Source organism: the organism of the source record quoted next, unplaced genomic scaffold (genome assembly GCF_019419815.1).
Source record: "Pyrus x bretschneideri cultivar Hongxiangsu unplaced genomic scaffold, Pyrus_bretschneideri_v1 Contig10, whole genome shotgun sequence".
NCBI lineage: Eukaryota > Viridiplantae > Streptophyta > Magnoliopsida > Rosales > Rosaceae > Pyrus > Pyrus x bretschneideri.
Window position 1 is genome coordinate 908,444 of NW_025999391.1, and position 14,023 is coordinate 922,466.

The 14,023-nt window shown below is 39.1% G+C and overlaps 2 protein-coding genes and 1 pseudogene across 2 annotated transcripts; all 3 read left to right on the forward strand.

Annotated features, from left to right (window-relative positions):
* The first annotated feature begins 869 nt into the window (after positions 1-869).
* LOC103938356 (protodermal factor 1) lies at positions 870-2,979 on the forward strand. The gene is made up of 3 exons (XM_009348363.2): positions 870-1,129; positions 1,502-2,027; positions 2,398-2,979. The coding sequence occupies exons 1-3, from the start codon at positions 979-981 to the stop codon at positions 2,747-2,749; spliced, it is 1,029 nt and encodes a 342-aa protein (XP_009346638.2). The 5' UTR covers positions 870-978; the 3' UTR covers positions 2,750-2,979.
* Positions 2,980-3,894: 915 nt separating this feature from the next.
* On the forward strand, positions 3,895-7,978 carry LOC108865416 (annotated as a pseudogene).
* A 216-nt stretch (positions 7,979-8,194) lies between these two features.
* Positions 8,195-10,841, forward strand: LOC103938365 (probable amidase At4g34880). The gene is made up of 5 exons (XM_018645236.2): positions 8,195-8,786; positions 9,251-9,465; positions 9,618-9,857; positions 9,954-10,152; positions 10,374-10,841. The coding sequence occupies exons 1-5, from the start codon at positions 8,259-8,261 to the stop codon at positions 10,728-10,730; spliced, it is 1,539 nt and encodes a 512-aa protein (XP_018500752.2). The 5' UTR covers positions 8,195-8,258; the 3' UTR covers positions 10,731-10,841.
* The last annotated feature ends 3,182 nt before the right edge of the window (positions 10,842-14,023 follow it).

The window sequence follows — 14,023 nt, forward strand, 5'->3', positions numbered from 1 at the left end:
TTGTAAATTTGTAGATCTAGATTATTTAGGCCATTAATTGTCGGTGGATGACAATCGTGATTCCAACAGTAGTTGTAATGAAAATTGGGCAATTAGTGCCAAGCCTTAAATGTACCTCTGCAATCTGTACCACGTCCCTCCTAGTTTGAAAAATTGTTTTCCCTTTCCACACACCATGAATACAGAGGGGCGTTGGGGGTGTGTAAAAAGTGCAGTGACACATGATCCTAAATTTTTTATCCTCCTATATATCATAAATGTATAAATTTTACAATGAAAAAAGAAAATTTATTAAAAAGAAAATCAACATCATATAATATTATTAAGGGAGTTTTAACGAAACACTCCTCATCTGTTCATTTTTAATAAAAAATCATATTTTTACTTTTCCCTGATAATATTCACTAAACCTTTATTTGTCATTTTTCATTAAAACTAAAGTTTTTTTTTGACTTTTTGTTATTTTATTTATTATCAATTGATTAAGTGGAGCTTATACTTAAACATTTATCTAGCAATAGAAAAAATAGTGTATTATTTTCTTTCACTTTTCTTTAGTAATAAAAAAACTAACTTGTGTATTACTTTCTTCCACAAACACAAACGTATTTATGCATCTGTCTTTCAGTCGTGCTCCATTTTTTTTCATAGATGAACCATAAATCATAATGTCATGGCAATTGGAGATTATTCAATTAGTAAGAATGAGATGTTGATTTCAATTAAGTTTGAATATTTATTGTTCAACTCTGTATGAATATATTGTTTAATTTTTATTTATTATTATTTTTTAAATAAGGAGGGTCACTTTATTAAGTTGGCAAGTGTCAGAGACGGCCTGCATAAATATTGGCTGTTGAGAGTTGGAAATATAAAAAACTTTGCCTTCTTCTTCTCACTATTGCTAGTGTATTGTAGTTCTTCACATTCTTCTTACACCAACAACCTTCTCTCTCTCTCTCTCTCTCTCTCTCTCTCATGGATTGGCCGGAGAATTTAATTTTGGCAGCAATTCTGGTTTTGTGTGCAGCCATTGATGGAGCTCAGGCAAATACAATGGTGAGTGGCACTGTCTTCTGTGACCAATGCAAAGATGGTGAAAGATCCCTCTTTGATTACCCCATCTATGGTGAGTTCCCTATTCTCTGATTCCTTGTTCCACATTCTCTTTTTAAATTTATTTTCGGTGTTTGAAGCCGAAAGAAACTGAGAAACAATCAATCTAGACCTCCAAAATGGGATAACCGGTATAAGATCGGTCCCCGTTTTAGCTAGGAAAATTATTTATGCACATTCGCTAAAGGGACACGTATATATAGAAGTGTACAGAAGGATAAAATTTGTGTATGGAAATCATTTTCCTTTAGCTGACATGTCCGCAGTTGGAGATTTTTTAGTATGCTCTGCTATATACTATAACTTAATAGAATTTTCGTGGCAGTTGGATCACATTCTCTATTTAGATTCTTAATGCTAAACTTATATGCTTTGATTTTTCCAGGAGTTAAAGTACAAGTGGCATGTAGTGACAGTAATGGGCAGATCACAATGTCAAGGGAGGAGACTACAAATTTGTTCGGAAACTATGCCATCAAGTTTGATGGGACACCAGACTTGAGTGGTTGTTATGCTCAGATTTCTTCAAGCACAGGTAGTGGCTGTGTGGTTAGTGCCGGTCCTGCTCAAAGTCTTAAACTTATGTTTAGGATGTTTGACATGGAGATGTATGTCGTCGACTCTTTGCTCACTCAGCCTGCTCAGCCTATGTCTTTTTGCCCTAAGTCATCTTATAATCCTGTGCCTGCACCCGTAACGCCGGTTAACCCCCCGCATAAACCAGTAGCGCCAACTAACCCTTTGCCTAAACCAGTACCGCCGGCTAGCCCTCCGCCTAAACCAGTGACGCCTTGGATCCCTCCGCCTTTTAGGCTTCCCCCAATGCCTCGATTGCCCCCACTGCCACCACTGCCCTCATTGCCTCCAATGCCACCAATGCCATTCGTGGAAGCTACAGCATGCCCACATCAGTAAGTTATTCATTAAGTAAGCCGTATAGGATTGTGTCAATCTATCATTTACGAAGCAAGTAGGAATGACTTTTACCGTTCAATTGACCAAGTTGTACTAGACTGTAGAAATATACTGTATTTCTGTAAGAAGTTTCAAGGTTCTTTAGCACATCAAACACCGAATAATTTAGATTCGTTGCTCCGTAAAAACACAAAATACATAGTTTACTATGATGTAATGCGTTACAACTGTATTATAGTTACCAACTAACTCTTGATAGAGTGATATATGTATTCCCAATAATGAAACAAATTTCAACTTTGAATCCCTCCTCTCCTTTTTACCAATGAAAAAAAGCTGACTATTGATTGGATTGTGATCTCTCAGGCAGTGGACATTGCGGGAGCACAAATGCTACTGGAGGGCGGTGAACCCGAACACGAAGGTAGCCGTTATTTTCGGACCGCTGGCCGCTAGGAGATATGGGACTGACCTAACATTGTGGCAAGGCTTACAAGGAAGAGGAGACCCTTATAGGACACTCCTAAGGGAAGGGATTACTGCCCTTCTCAACTCCTACAACAGTCTTCAGTATCCTTACAATTCAATTGCTGTGGTTCAGCATTTGAATTGGGGCTTGATTGGCTCCAACAGAAATGTCCTCCTCACAGGACTGAGGTTCATTAGGGCTAATTCAGGTTCTGGGAAAGTCCCTTGCAAATTTATTGCTTGCAAGTGATTTATGTTTAAGCTTCTTTCTATGTTTATCTTAAGCTACAATTATGTATTTTTTATTCTAAAGAGAGAGAGGTTGAGAGTCGAACTCTAATTACGAGTATAGAGTTAAAGTGTTTTGCTGCTGAAGCTATAATCTCTTGCATATTATGATATGTACAAGACGTTTTTATGTATTTTATTTGAACAATAGTTCATCTTAATCTATATTTTGAGTTAATGAGTTGTAGTTCATCCATCATCCAAATTTTATAATTAATTACAAATTTAAAGTTTTAGACTCATAAGAATGAGCAAACACTTGAATGCAAAAGGTAAAAACAAAACAATTACTACATAACAAGTAACCGGCCTTCCTCCGAACCTAGTCGATAAGTGCCAAGCATTATTCCTCTCGGTTCCGGGTTCGAAGGTTGGTGTCCATTAGGATGGTGAGTGTGAAGGCAAACTACATACCAAGCACGATTCGTCATTGGGCTTGGTCAGGCTCTGGCAGCGCCCATCGGGCATTTTTAAATTTTGGGGCCGGGCCGACCCCGATGAGTCATGGTCGACTCATCGAAGGAGAAACCTTCCCAGTTATTGGCAACTCTAGTCTCTACAGGTGCATATGTGTTTACGGGTAAAGGATGAACTAATGCTTATGGCTTACCTTAACTTTGGGTTTACTAGTGGGCGGTTCAATGGCAGCTCCATCGGTCTACTTTCAAGAAACCCGGTAACGGAGGTTGAGCAGGAGTTTGCAGTGGTTGGTGGGGCCAAGTTTAGGATGGTGTGAGCTTAAATACATTTTCTTCAATGAAACAAAGGATGATTCTACACTATGGTGATGAGGCATTATTAATAATTTGATAGTAACAGTAAGGCATCAAACTTGTTTATCAAATGAAGCTACCACAACCACAAATCTGCAACATAATGTCTTGAGATTATCAACATGCCTGCTTGTGGTCTTAACTATTTATTTTTTCTTACACTTTAGAGTTTTCTGTCAATTGCCCCGAAGATTTAGAATTAGAGCACCAAACTCAAAATTAATCAATTGACAATGAAATATACTCAACTCCATACCAACGTCAAAAATGTGATACACATGGTTGGTACAATGGGCATGCCAAGGAACAATTACTACCCCACAAAAAAAGAAGAAAGATTCTCCTTTCGGATCCTATTCCTATATATATATATAGATGCCATGGCGGCTCCTGTTCAAGGCGTGTCGCCATTGCTTGCGATTAGCCGCTCCCCTGTGTGATTGTCCCAGCAGGATATGATGATGGGGTACCAGGTGGCCTTTCCTTTGGGGAGCTGAGGCCTAAAGGGTTGGGAGCCAAAGCTAATTGAGATGGCATATGACTTTGAGCAAGCAACTAAAGATTAGGAAGCCTCCTTCACTTAAAGGTTTGAACCTTTAGAGCCACATTTGATTGCTTATAGCAGCATTATTGCAGAATCCTTATAATTTGTCACTGAGAGTTTGTAGATAAGTAGCGGACCAGCAATACCTGTATCTGCAAATACGGTAGCTGTGGCTCTAGGGACAGATACAGACGGCTCCATCTTCTGTTTTGTTGAGAATAGATCCCACGGGAATAGTGGCCTTGTATGGGCTTACAAGATATTTGACGACTTCTTATATTGTCAATTGATTTTATGATAGAATTTTAATTTTCTTCATCCAATCATAATAAGTTGGCCCATGAGACGTACTTTACGCATCCCGCTTGTTGCCACGTGTTATACGTAAGATTGGTCTATTTTTTATATTGCCATCTGGGACTCGGTAGTAGGCTTCAAGCCAACTGTTGGTCTCACCAGTCGAGCTGGAGTCACTGTTCAACTCGATTGCTTGCAATTGGGGTCATAAACTTACCTGATATCTCTGCAGAATAGTAAACAAAATGAAATATAAAAACACAATGATTTTTAAACAACGTATGGTTGCTCTCTCCTCTCTCCTCTCGTTTCTCCTTGTAATTCAACCCCAATTCTCAAATGGGTTCGAAACCGAACCACCCAAAACCCCAATCGAAGAATCCACCATTGATGACCTCCAGCTCGCTTTCAAGCTCAAGACTCTGACTTCACGTCAACTGGTTCAGTTCTACTTGGAAAAAATCCAAATCCTCAACGACCACCTCAGAGGGGTCCTGGAGGTGAACCCAGATGCGCTTTCCCAGGCCGATTCCGCCGACGAACAACGCCGGGATTGGGAATCCAACCCATCAGCCAGAAGCAGACCGCTGCCGAAGTTGCACGGGATTCCGATTCTGCTCAAGGACAATTTGGAACTAGGGACAACCTTAACACCACGGCCGGGTCGTTTGCGCTGTTGGGTTCCAAAGTTCCGAGTGATGCCGGGGTTGTGGCGAAGCTGAGGAGCTCTGGGGCTGTTATTCTAGGAAAGGGTAGCTTGAGCGAGTGGTTGCATATCCGGTCGTTGTTGAATAAGAAGAGTATCCAAGATAACTCTAATGATCTCAAGAAGAAGAAAATAGAGCACACTGTTAAAGAAAGCTCGCAAAACAAACTAATTAGCAAAGCTTTTCTTATTTAGCTCTAGGCTTTGTTTTCCTTGGATGATATACAATGCTTGGGGACTTAGGTATTTATAGCAAACCAAATGAAAGCTATACCACACACTTAATTAAACTAAGATTATTTAGTACCACACAAAACCCATTAATTGCACCTAATTTTTTCCACTCAACCATACCTAACATTACCTAACTTTGCAATTGTAAGCAATTACATCATCAAACTAGATATGGACTTGGACTTTAAATTGGGTTGTGGATTACTTATGATTTTGGGCTTGACATTGATTCTCAACAGTCGTTTTCTGCGCCGGACGGATGGAGTGCCAGAGGCGGCCAAGGTGTGGTGAGTTGTACTTAGACTTGATTACCAGCTCCTTAAATGTTATACGATATCGGTGTGATTAGTGGTGGCTCACTTAACCGTTTCTGAATCTTTAACACATGACATATCTATGCAGTAGCATTATAAAGTTTCGAGGTTTGTTCAGTATCAAGTTGTGTTGTTTATACTGATAGATAGTTGTTCACAATGCCGAAAACTAGTGATATGTTTTGCTAAATTAGTGTTTGCACCGAGTAGTGATCACCTTTAGAACGTTTCTGTGTTTTGTTTAAGAGTTGTGATTAGTAACTGTGATTTCCGTTTTTGTGAAATTCGGGTGCGGTATGCATGGATCAGTATCTAAATTGTACTTCATCTGTGGATTTAATAAACGAATTTGGAATGAACTAGAATCAAAGACTCGCGATTTTGTTTTGATATGCAGAATCCTTATAATCCGTCACTGGAAGTTTGTGGATCAAGTAGTGGACCAGCAATATCTGTATCTGCAAATATGGTAGCTGTGGTTCTAGGGACAGAGACTGACAGCTCTATCTTCTGTCCTTCCAGTTATAACTCGGCGGTAGGCTTCAAGCCAACCGTTGGTCTCACTAGTCGAGCTGGAGTTGTCCCAGTCAGTCCAAGACAGGACACAGTTGGGTACGTGATGCTTATTGTTATCTAACAAATTTACTCTGTGCCTGAAGTTTTGCAGTTTCTTTAAGTGATCGTACATTTACACTTTCCGTTGCTCTGGTATTTTGTATTCATTGATCAATAGTAACATCTAATTTATCTGATTAACTCAAAACTGAGAGTAACAAAGTTATCATTTGGAACTTGGAACAGGCCATTCTGTAGGACCGTAGCTGATTCTGTTCATGTCCTGGATGCTATTGTTGGCATTGATAGCAATGATATTGCTACAAATGAAGCATCACAGTACATTCCGGTGGGTGGCTATGGACAGTTTCTCAGGGCTGATGGTCTCAAAGGAAAGAGATTGGGGATAGTAAGTCGCTTGTTGAGTCAAGTCAAGGACGATCGGTTCTTGAATCAAACTTTTGAGCAGCACTTTACCACACTGAGGTAACAGAATACATTTTCTGTGCATTTTCTAGTCTATAAATATGACATACTATTCCTTGCTGCAATGTAGGAAACAAGGCGCAGTTTTGGTTGAGAATCTTGACATAGCCAATATTGAAGATATTCTGGATTCATCTTCGAGCGGTGAACTTGTAGCAATATTAGCGGAATTCAAAATGGCTTTGAACCCATACCTAAGTGAACTAGATGAATCTCCGGTCAGAAGCTTGAGAGACGTGATAGCATTCAACAAGAGTAACTCAGTTTTGGTGAGTATGAGTACTGAGTACAAGACTCTTTGTTTATGCATTGACGTCTTCATCATTTTGTTATCCCAAAATATTGTGTGCAAACAAGTTTAAACTAAATGGATTCGATAACCATGGACGAACAAATTACGAATGAAACTTAAGGGTCATTTGCAGGAAAAGTTAAGTGAATATGGACAACCTCTCTTAGAAGCAGCTGAGAAGACTAACGGTATAGAAGCAAAAGAGCAAGAAATATTGTCGAATTTAGCAAGATTGTCTAGAGATGGATTTGAGAAGTTGATGAAAGAAGACAGCCTAGATGCCTTGGTAACTTATTCCAACTCTGCTCATTCAATCCTCGGAATTGGTGGTTTTCCAGGCATAGTTGTGCCGGCAGGATATCATGACACTGAAAAGTACCCATTTGGCATTTGCTTCGGGGGACTAAAGGGTTCAGAGCCAAAGCTGATTGAGGCTGCGTACGCATTTGAGCAAGCAACTAAGATCAGGAAGCCACCACCTGTTGGTTCCCAGACCAAATTTATGTCCAACACTGCCAATGTCACTCCTGAAGTTGAGTCCTTGATACCCACCTTCACCACATCGGAAGAAAGATCCCGCCTGGCCACTCAAGAACACCTCGAACACAGTCCCTTGCAAGAACCCAGTCGACACGAGGGGCTCTACAATGATGCTTGACCCTCCAAACAGTAAAGTTCACAATCATGTTGTACAGCAAACAAAACAAAAATTATGCGGCTCATGAACAATCAGTGTCTGGTTCTGCAAGTTGTTCTGATGTGTGTAATATCAAGTCACAGATTCCACCTACAATTTGTTGATGTATCAAAACCCTAGTAATCATTTTGCCTCAACGCATGCGAAAATACAAGACAAATGCCTATCAAGTTCCAAACACAAACAATTAAGCAGTAGAAGTTACATGTACTGGAACTGGGACGGCCAAGGCTCTGAATTGGTCATAAAACAAGTGTCTAGCAAAAAATATAATGCTGAAAACCGTCTCTGCATTTATCTGGACTATGTCTTCTTCTGGCAACGCCGCAGAATATCGCCCATTGTTGATTCAATTCCATATGCTCTTAGCCTTTTTCTGCTAATTTCGTTGTTGTATTTGACTGCACAAAGTATTTTACTCAGTCTTAGCATGTATTTAAAAAATAAACCATGCCAAATTGGGATTAATTAAATTGCCAATTGGTCCAAAGTTTTTGTTTATTTAAATGAATTCCAGATCAAGAAACTAGGCAAATTACTTGTCTCAGCAATCTGCTACTCCATTGCCTTTCCATGGCCACAAAACTTCCATTGTTGCTCTTGATTCTTCTGTCTTTAACTTCATTTGGTTCCCAAACTTTGTATGTCCATGGGTTCTATATTAAAGAAGCTACAATCTCTGACCTCCAACAAGCTTTCAAACAAAACCAACTCACTTCAAGAAAACTTGTTGAGTTCTACCTTCAAGAAATCCGCCGGCTCAACCCTCTCCTTAGCGCCGTCATAGAGGTCAACCCGGACGTGCTTTACCAAGCTGATAAGGCCGACTATCAGCGAAAGAGTAAGGGCCCCAATTATCACTCTGGGTTGCATGGCATTCCGGTTTTGCTCAAGGAAAACATTGGAACGAAAGATAAGCTGAACACGACTGCTGGCTCGTTTGCGCTGCTTGGTTCTGTGGTGCCTCGGGATGCTGGCGTGGTGACCAGGTTGAGGAATGCCGGTGCCATCATATTGGGGAAGGCTAGCTTGAGTGAGTGGGCTCAGTTTAGGTCTCTTACAGCACCTGCTGGTTGGAGTCCCAGAGGTGGCCAAGGAAAGGTCAGTATGAAGTTCTTATCAAATGCTTGCGAACTATGAGTTTTGACTAAAACTATGCACAAACAGAACTGGTTACAATTTTTTAATCAAAATAGAATTGTATGGAACCTAAACAAAGAATAAAAGGCACTAAACCATGGTTTATATACAGATTATTGTCTATGTAATGTTGGCAATTCTATTTTTTTATTTATGAAAAGTTTGTAATGCTTGTGAACTCAGAGTTTTGACTCAAACTATGCACAAATAAAACCGGTTACAAACTTTTAATCAAATAGAATTATAAGGACACTAAACAGACGATAAAGGGCACTAAACCGTGGTTTATTTACGGATTATTGTCTACGTAATGCTGGCAATTCTATTAATTTTTTTTAATAAAAGTTTGTAACTGGTTTAGTTTATGCCCATTTGTGTAACATTTCGTTATAATACAAATGCACTATGGTTGGTGTTGTGAACAGAACCCTTATGTGCTATCAGCAACTCCATGTAGCTCAAGCAGTGGATCTGCAATTTCAGCTGCAGCAAATTTGGTAGCAGTAACTCTGGGGACTGAGACTGATGGCTCAATACTTTGTCCAGCAAGTTTCAACTCTGTAGTGGGCATCAAACCAACCGTTGGTCTCACCAGCCGTGCTGGGGTGATCCCGGTAACTCCCAGACAGGACACCATTGGGTAATTATGTTAATTAATCAGCAATAAAATTGGAGTATGTGATGGATAATCAGATGTCAAAAAATATATTTTGCAAGTGTAATGTTCATTACTTGTTTCAACAATTTTTGGCAACGGTTACTGATGAATTGCGTTGTGTTTGACTGTATCAGACCCATCACAAGGACAGTGTCAGACGCGGTTGATGTTCTTGATGCAATTGTAGGCTATGACTACAACGATCAAGCAACCCGAGAGGCGTCCAAGTACATTCCGCATGGTGGCTATAAACAATTCCTTCAGAGATATGGACTCAAAGGTAAGAGATTGGGAATAGTCAGGAATCCGTTCTTCACTTCTGGCGGCGGATATCTCCAACTTCAGTCGTTTGAGAAACATTTCAAGACTCTAAGGTAAAAACATTTGCTCTTCCCAACTGCTATTCTATCAACCCGTTAGCCTTCGAGGGGCTTATTTGTGAAGAACCCTGTTGTTTTTGCAAATTGCAGGCAAGAAGGTGCTGTATTGGTAGACCATCTAGAAATAGCGAACATTGATGTTATATTGAACTTCAATTTGAGTGGGGAAGCCACAGCTTCACTGGCTGAGTTCAAACTAGCCTTGAATGCGTATTTAAAAGACCTAGAAGAATCTCCGGTTCGATCTTTAGCAGATGTAATTGCCTTCAACCTCAAGTTCTCGTGTGTGGTAAGTAAATACGTACAATATATATATATTTTGGCTCTTTACATGTGAAAAGTCATTCATCCTTACATTGCTTGGGTCATTGGTATATGTGCCATACGATGATATTTAAGTAAGGAGGAATGACTTCATATACGTATGGAGCCAATAATTTTCCTTCACCGACGTAGACTTACTCAAGCCTTTCCTCAATGGTGACCATTATGCTTTGATTGATTTTCCAGGAAATGATCAAGGAATTTGGGCAAGATATTTTTCTTGCAGCCCAAGCAACAAATGGGATAGGAAACAATGAAAAGGCAGGATTGTTGAATTTGGCAAAGCTGACAAAAGATGGATTTGAGAAATTGTTGATGGACAACAGGTTAGATGCATTGGTGACTCCTGGTTCAGATGTTTCACCCGTGCTTGCAATTGGGGGATTCCCAGGAATCAGTGTCCCTGCTGGGTTTGACAAGAAGGGTGTACCATTTGGGATAACATTTGGGGGACTGAAGGGTTCTGAGCCAAAGCTTATACAGATTGCCTATGGCTTTGAGCAAGCTACTAAAGTTAGAAAGGCTCCTACATTTCTGCCTTGAAGCTTTAGAGTTACTGTTTTCGAATCGTGAACGGTGGTGTATTGTAATATCTATAAATGAGCTAAGAGTATTCCACATTAAAGAATTTAATGAAGATATCATTTTACTAAACGGCTATTCATATGAACATAAACGGTTATGGGTAAATAATCGTGGTTACCCGCCCTCCATAACCGTTACCCATCCCTACTCTTAACTCAAGCATATTTACAGAGAGAGAATTTTGTGGCAGATTGTTTAGCCAATTGGAGCTACAATCTTGATCTGGGCTTTTATTTTCTTGAAGAATCTCCTATTTGGATTGGTGATCTCTTGTTTGATGTATTTTGGGAGTTGCTAGGAACCGCTTAGTTTGTACTTCTCAGATAGTTTAGTGTTTTTGGGGTGTTCACCCCCCCCCCCCCAACAAAACCAAATTACCAAAAACAAAAAGGTTTGCATTGCCATTGGCTGGAAAATGACTCTTTAGGTGTTATTCCTGCCCTCCAATCGACTGATTTTGATCCTCCTTGGCCTCTTCGTACGCAATGATCTATTTGTTTGGTTGCATTCGAAAGATGACTTTCTATGCCTCTGCCTCTCAGATATATCGTGAAGGAAATGTAGTTGCGGACAATTTTGCTAATATGGGCTTGTCTTCTCCGACTTTGGTATGGCATGATTCCTCTCCAATGGTGGTTCGCGCTGCTTTGTTTTCAAACTATGTTGGTTTGCTTGGCTTTTGCTTTTTAAATTAATGAGCATTTCGGCATGCAGGTTGGTCTCACTTTTTTTTTTCTTAACCTTGTGTTGTTGCTTGTTATGTTTTGCAGGTTTAGACTTTTAGGTTCGGCTTTAGAGGGGTTAGATTTCATGTCCTTCTCCTCTTTTCCTTGCATCTTTGTTGTTTTTGTTTCTAGAAGGGTAAGGTTTATGTCCCCTCTTCTTTTCATGTATTTGTTTTTTTATCCTTTTTTCTTGTATAATGAGGGGTTAAGTTTACATTCCCCTGGTGTACCCTTTTTTTTTAATATCAATAAAATTTCCCTCATACAAAAAAAAAAAAAAAAAAAAAAAAATGAAAGGCCTATGTGCGAATAGCTGAACACCATGCACAAAATATAGTTCAGCTCCAAAAACTTAGACAAGGAATTTCACTTTTAAAATGTGGCTTTTTATTTTCAAAACTAACATTTATATTTTCTTAGAAAGAACTCCATAACGGAACCAAAAGTACGAAATACTTGCAGCCTGTGGCGGATCCGTATAGGGACCCGGGGTCCCGGGACCCTTCGGAAGTCCGAAGAAATATTTGTGATCGACTTTCAGGACCTTTCAACAATTTCGGTAGGTGCAATGGAGATGTTTGTTACCTCCATGGATGTGTAGACTGTTGGATTTGTGACCAAGTGGACAACAAGACAATATAACTTTCGGCTATTAAAATATGAAAAAGGTGGACAACACCTTACCTTGTTTTGGGGAAGAAAAAAGGGAAAAGGAAACTTTGGTTTTTGGTCCTTTATGTTTTGGTGGTTGCCTTTGCAGCCGAAAGAGAGGAGAGGAGAGAGAGAAGGTGGGGTCTTTTGTTTATATTAAGGCATTTGGTTATGCCTTTGGTTGTGGGGGGAGCGGCAGATGAGAGAAACCAGGGAGAGCATTCGGCTCTCCCATTTGAATATGAGCTGCTCCTTCCCACCATTTGTAATAATCCCATTTTGTTAGTAATCACTCAATCAAAGATGTTGGTGCTACTTGTGTAGCTTTTGGGAGAGAAGGATTTTGATATGTGTTTCTTCTTCTCCATTTGTTTCTTAGTTTGAGTGAGAGCTATTGGTTGTATGTGGGATTTGGGTTTGAGAGTTAAAACTCTATTTGTAATCTCCTTTTGATATTAGTGGAATTTCCTCGCCTTCTCGGAACTGGATGTAGGCTTACGCCGAACCAGTATAAATCCTTGTGCCCTTTTTTGGATTATTTGTCTTGTCATATTTTGCCGTATTAGCTTTGGTTTCATATTTGAAGCTTCCACACAACATAGACAGCAGTGCTTATAACAAAGAAGAAGAATAGGTTTTTAATTTTTGTTTTAAAAGACCTAGTCAAATCGACAGTGTTTTTGAGCCAGGTCATTATAAAAAATTTAAAAACTAAAATATCTTTGTTTTCTCTATAGTAAACCCAAGTTAATCCTAAACTCTAGTTGTAACTCCCAATTAATAATATATATGTTACATTAATAAATTTTATCTTTGTAGAGTCACTAATTGCGTTATGTTGCTGAGGAGAATTTGTTCGTTTTATTACCTTTGAGATTAATCTTGATTTATTCAATGAACCAAATTCAGTAGAAAATAGTGATACGGAACCAAATTAGTCTAATATTTTTTTCTTTTTTTGAGCTTTTATGTTCGGATCTCCTGAGCTTGAAATCCTAAATTCGTAGCATCGAATGTCGTCGATTGATTGACACCTATATGTTGATCAAACAACTACATTCTACCGATTGATCGACTGTTACATCTCTCAACTATCCTAAGACGAAATTATTTTTGGTTTTGCAGTAGCTAATTACTTTGGCTACTCAAAATAGCTAGCAATTTGTCATACGTCCTAGAAAAGAAATGGTGACCTTTGGTCAAATAATTGGCTGTAATGTTGTTTGTATCTCTAATTTCTACCTGCAAGATCGAGATCCTTAATGTGATAATATAAGCATTTGTTTTGAAAACTACTTTGAATCTATGATTATCAAAAATTCCTAATTTTTGTGCTCAACCAACATTCCATTATAGAAAAGATGTAGAAGTGGAAAGAAACTTATACACTCTTAAAAAGGGTTGCGGGTCTGCTGTCTCAGAATGTATGTCCAGTTTGTGTCTCCTTATTTAAGTTTTCAACACGTGTCTATACACTTAATAGACCATTAACACTGTATTTATTATTATTATTTTTTTAACAAACGATATTTTAGTTGCTTGTAGAACCTATTAACGAGAGTGACAAATGAGGATTCGTGGGGATCTGCAGATCGGGGGGTGGGAGGGCTGTGCGGGTTAGGAAATAAAAAAGCTTGATTATGGAAGGGGGAGGTGTGGGAGGGTGTGGAGGTTGGAGAAAGAAAGATTGAGCAAAGGGATGGGATGAGAGGCTTGGGGGGTGCCGGTGGGGGGGAATGGGGATAAAGAGGTTGAGGATGGCAATTTTTTTTTATAGAAGAACCATCCTTTTTATTAAAGGAAAGCCTTCTTTAATTATTTTATATAAATCAAATTTAATATTATAAAATTTAATTTCATTAATTAGCATGAAAA

Coding starts and splice junctions, on each gene's coding strand:
- LOC103938356 (XM_009348363.2), top strand. CDS start 979: ATGGATTGGCCGGAGAATTTAATTTTGGCAGCAATTCTGGTTTTGTGT. Junction 1,130..1,501: donor CTTTGATTACCCCATCTATG/GTGAGTTCCCTA, acceptor TGATTTTTCCAG/GAGTTAAAGTACAAGTGGCA. Junction 2,028..2,397: donor GCTACAGCATGCCCACATCA/GTAAGTTATTCA, acceptor GTGATCTCTCAG/GCAGTGGACATTGCGGGAGC.
- LOC103938365 (XM_018645236.2), top strand. CDS start 8,259: ATGGCCACAAAACTTCCATTGTTGCTCTTGATTCTTCTGTCTTTAACT. Junction 9,858..9,953: donor AAACATTTCAAGACTCTAAG/GTAAAAACATTT, acceptor TGCAAATTGCAG/GCAAGAAGGTGCTGTATTGG. Junction 10,153..10,373: donor ACCTCAAGTTCTCGTGTGTG/GTAAGTAAATAC, acceptor TTGATTTTCCAG/GAAATGATCAAGGAATTTGG.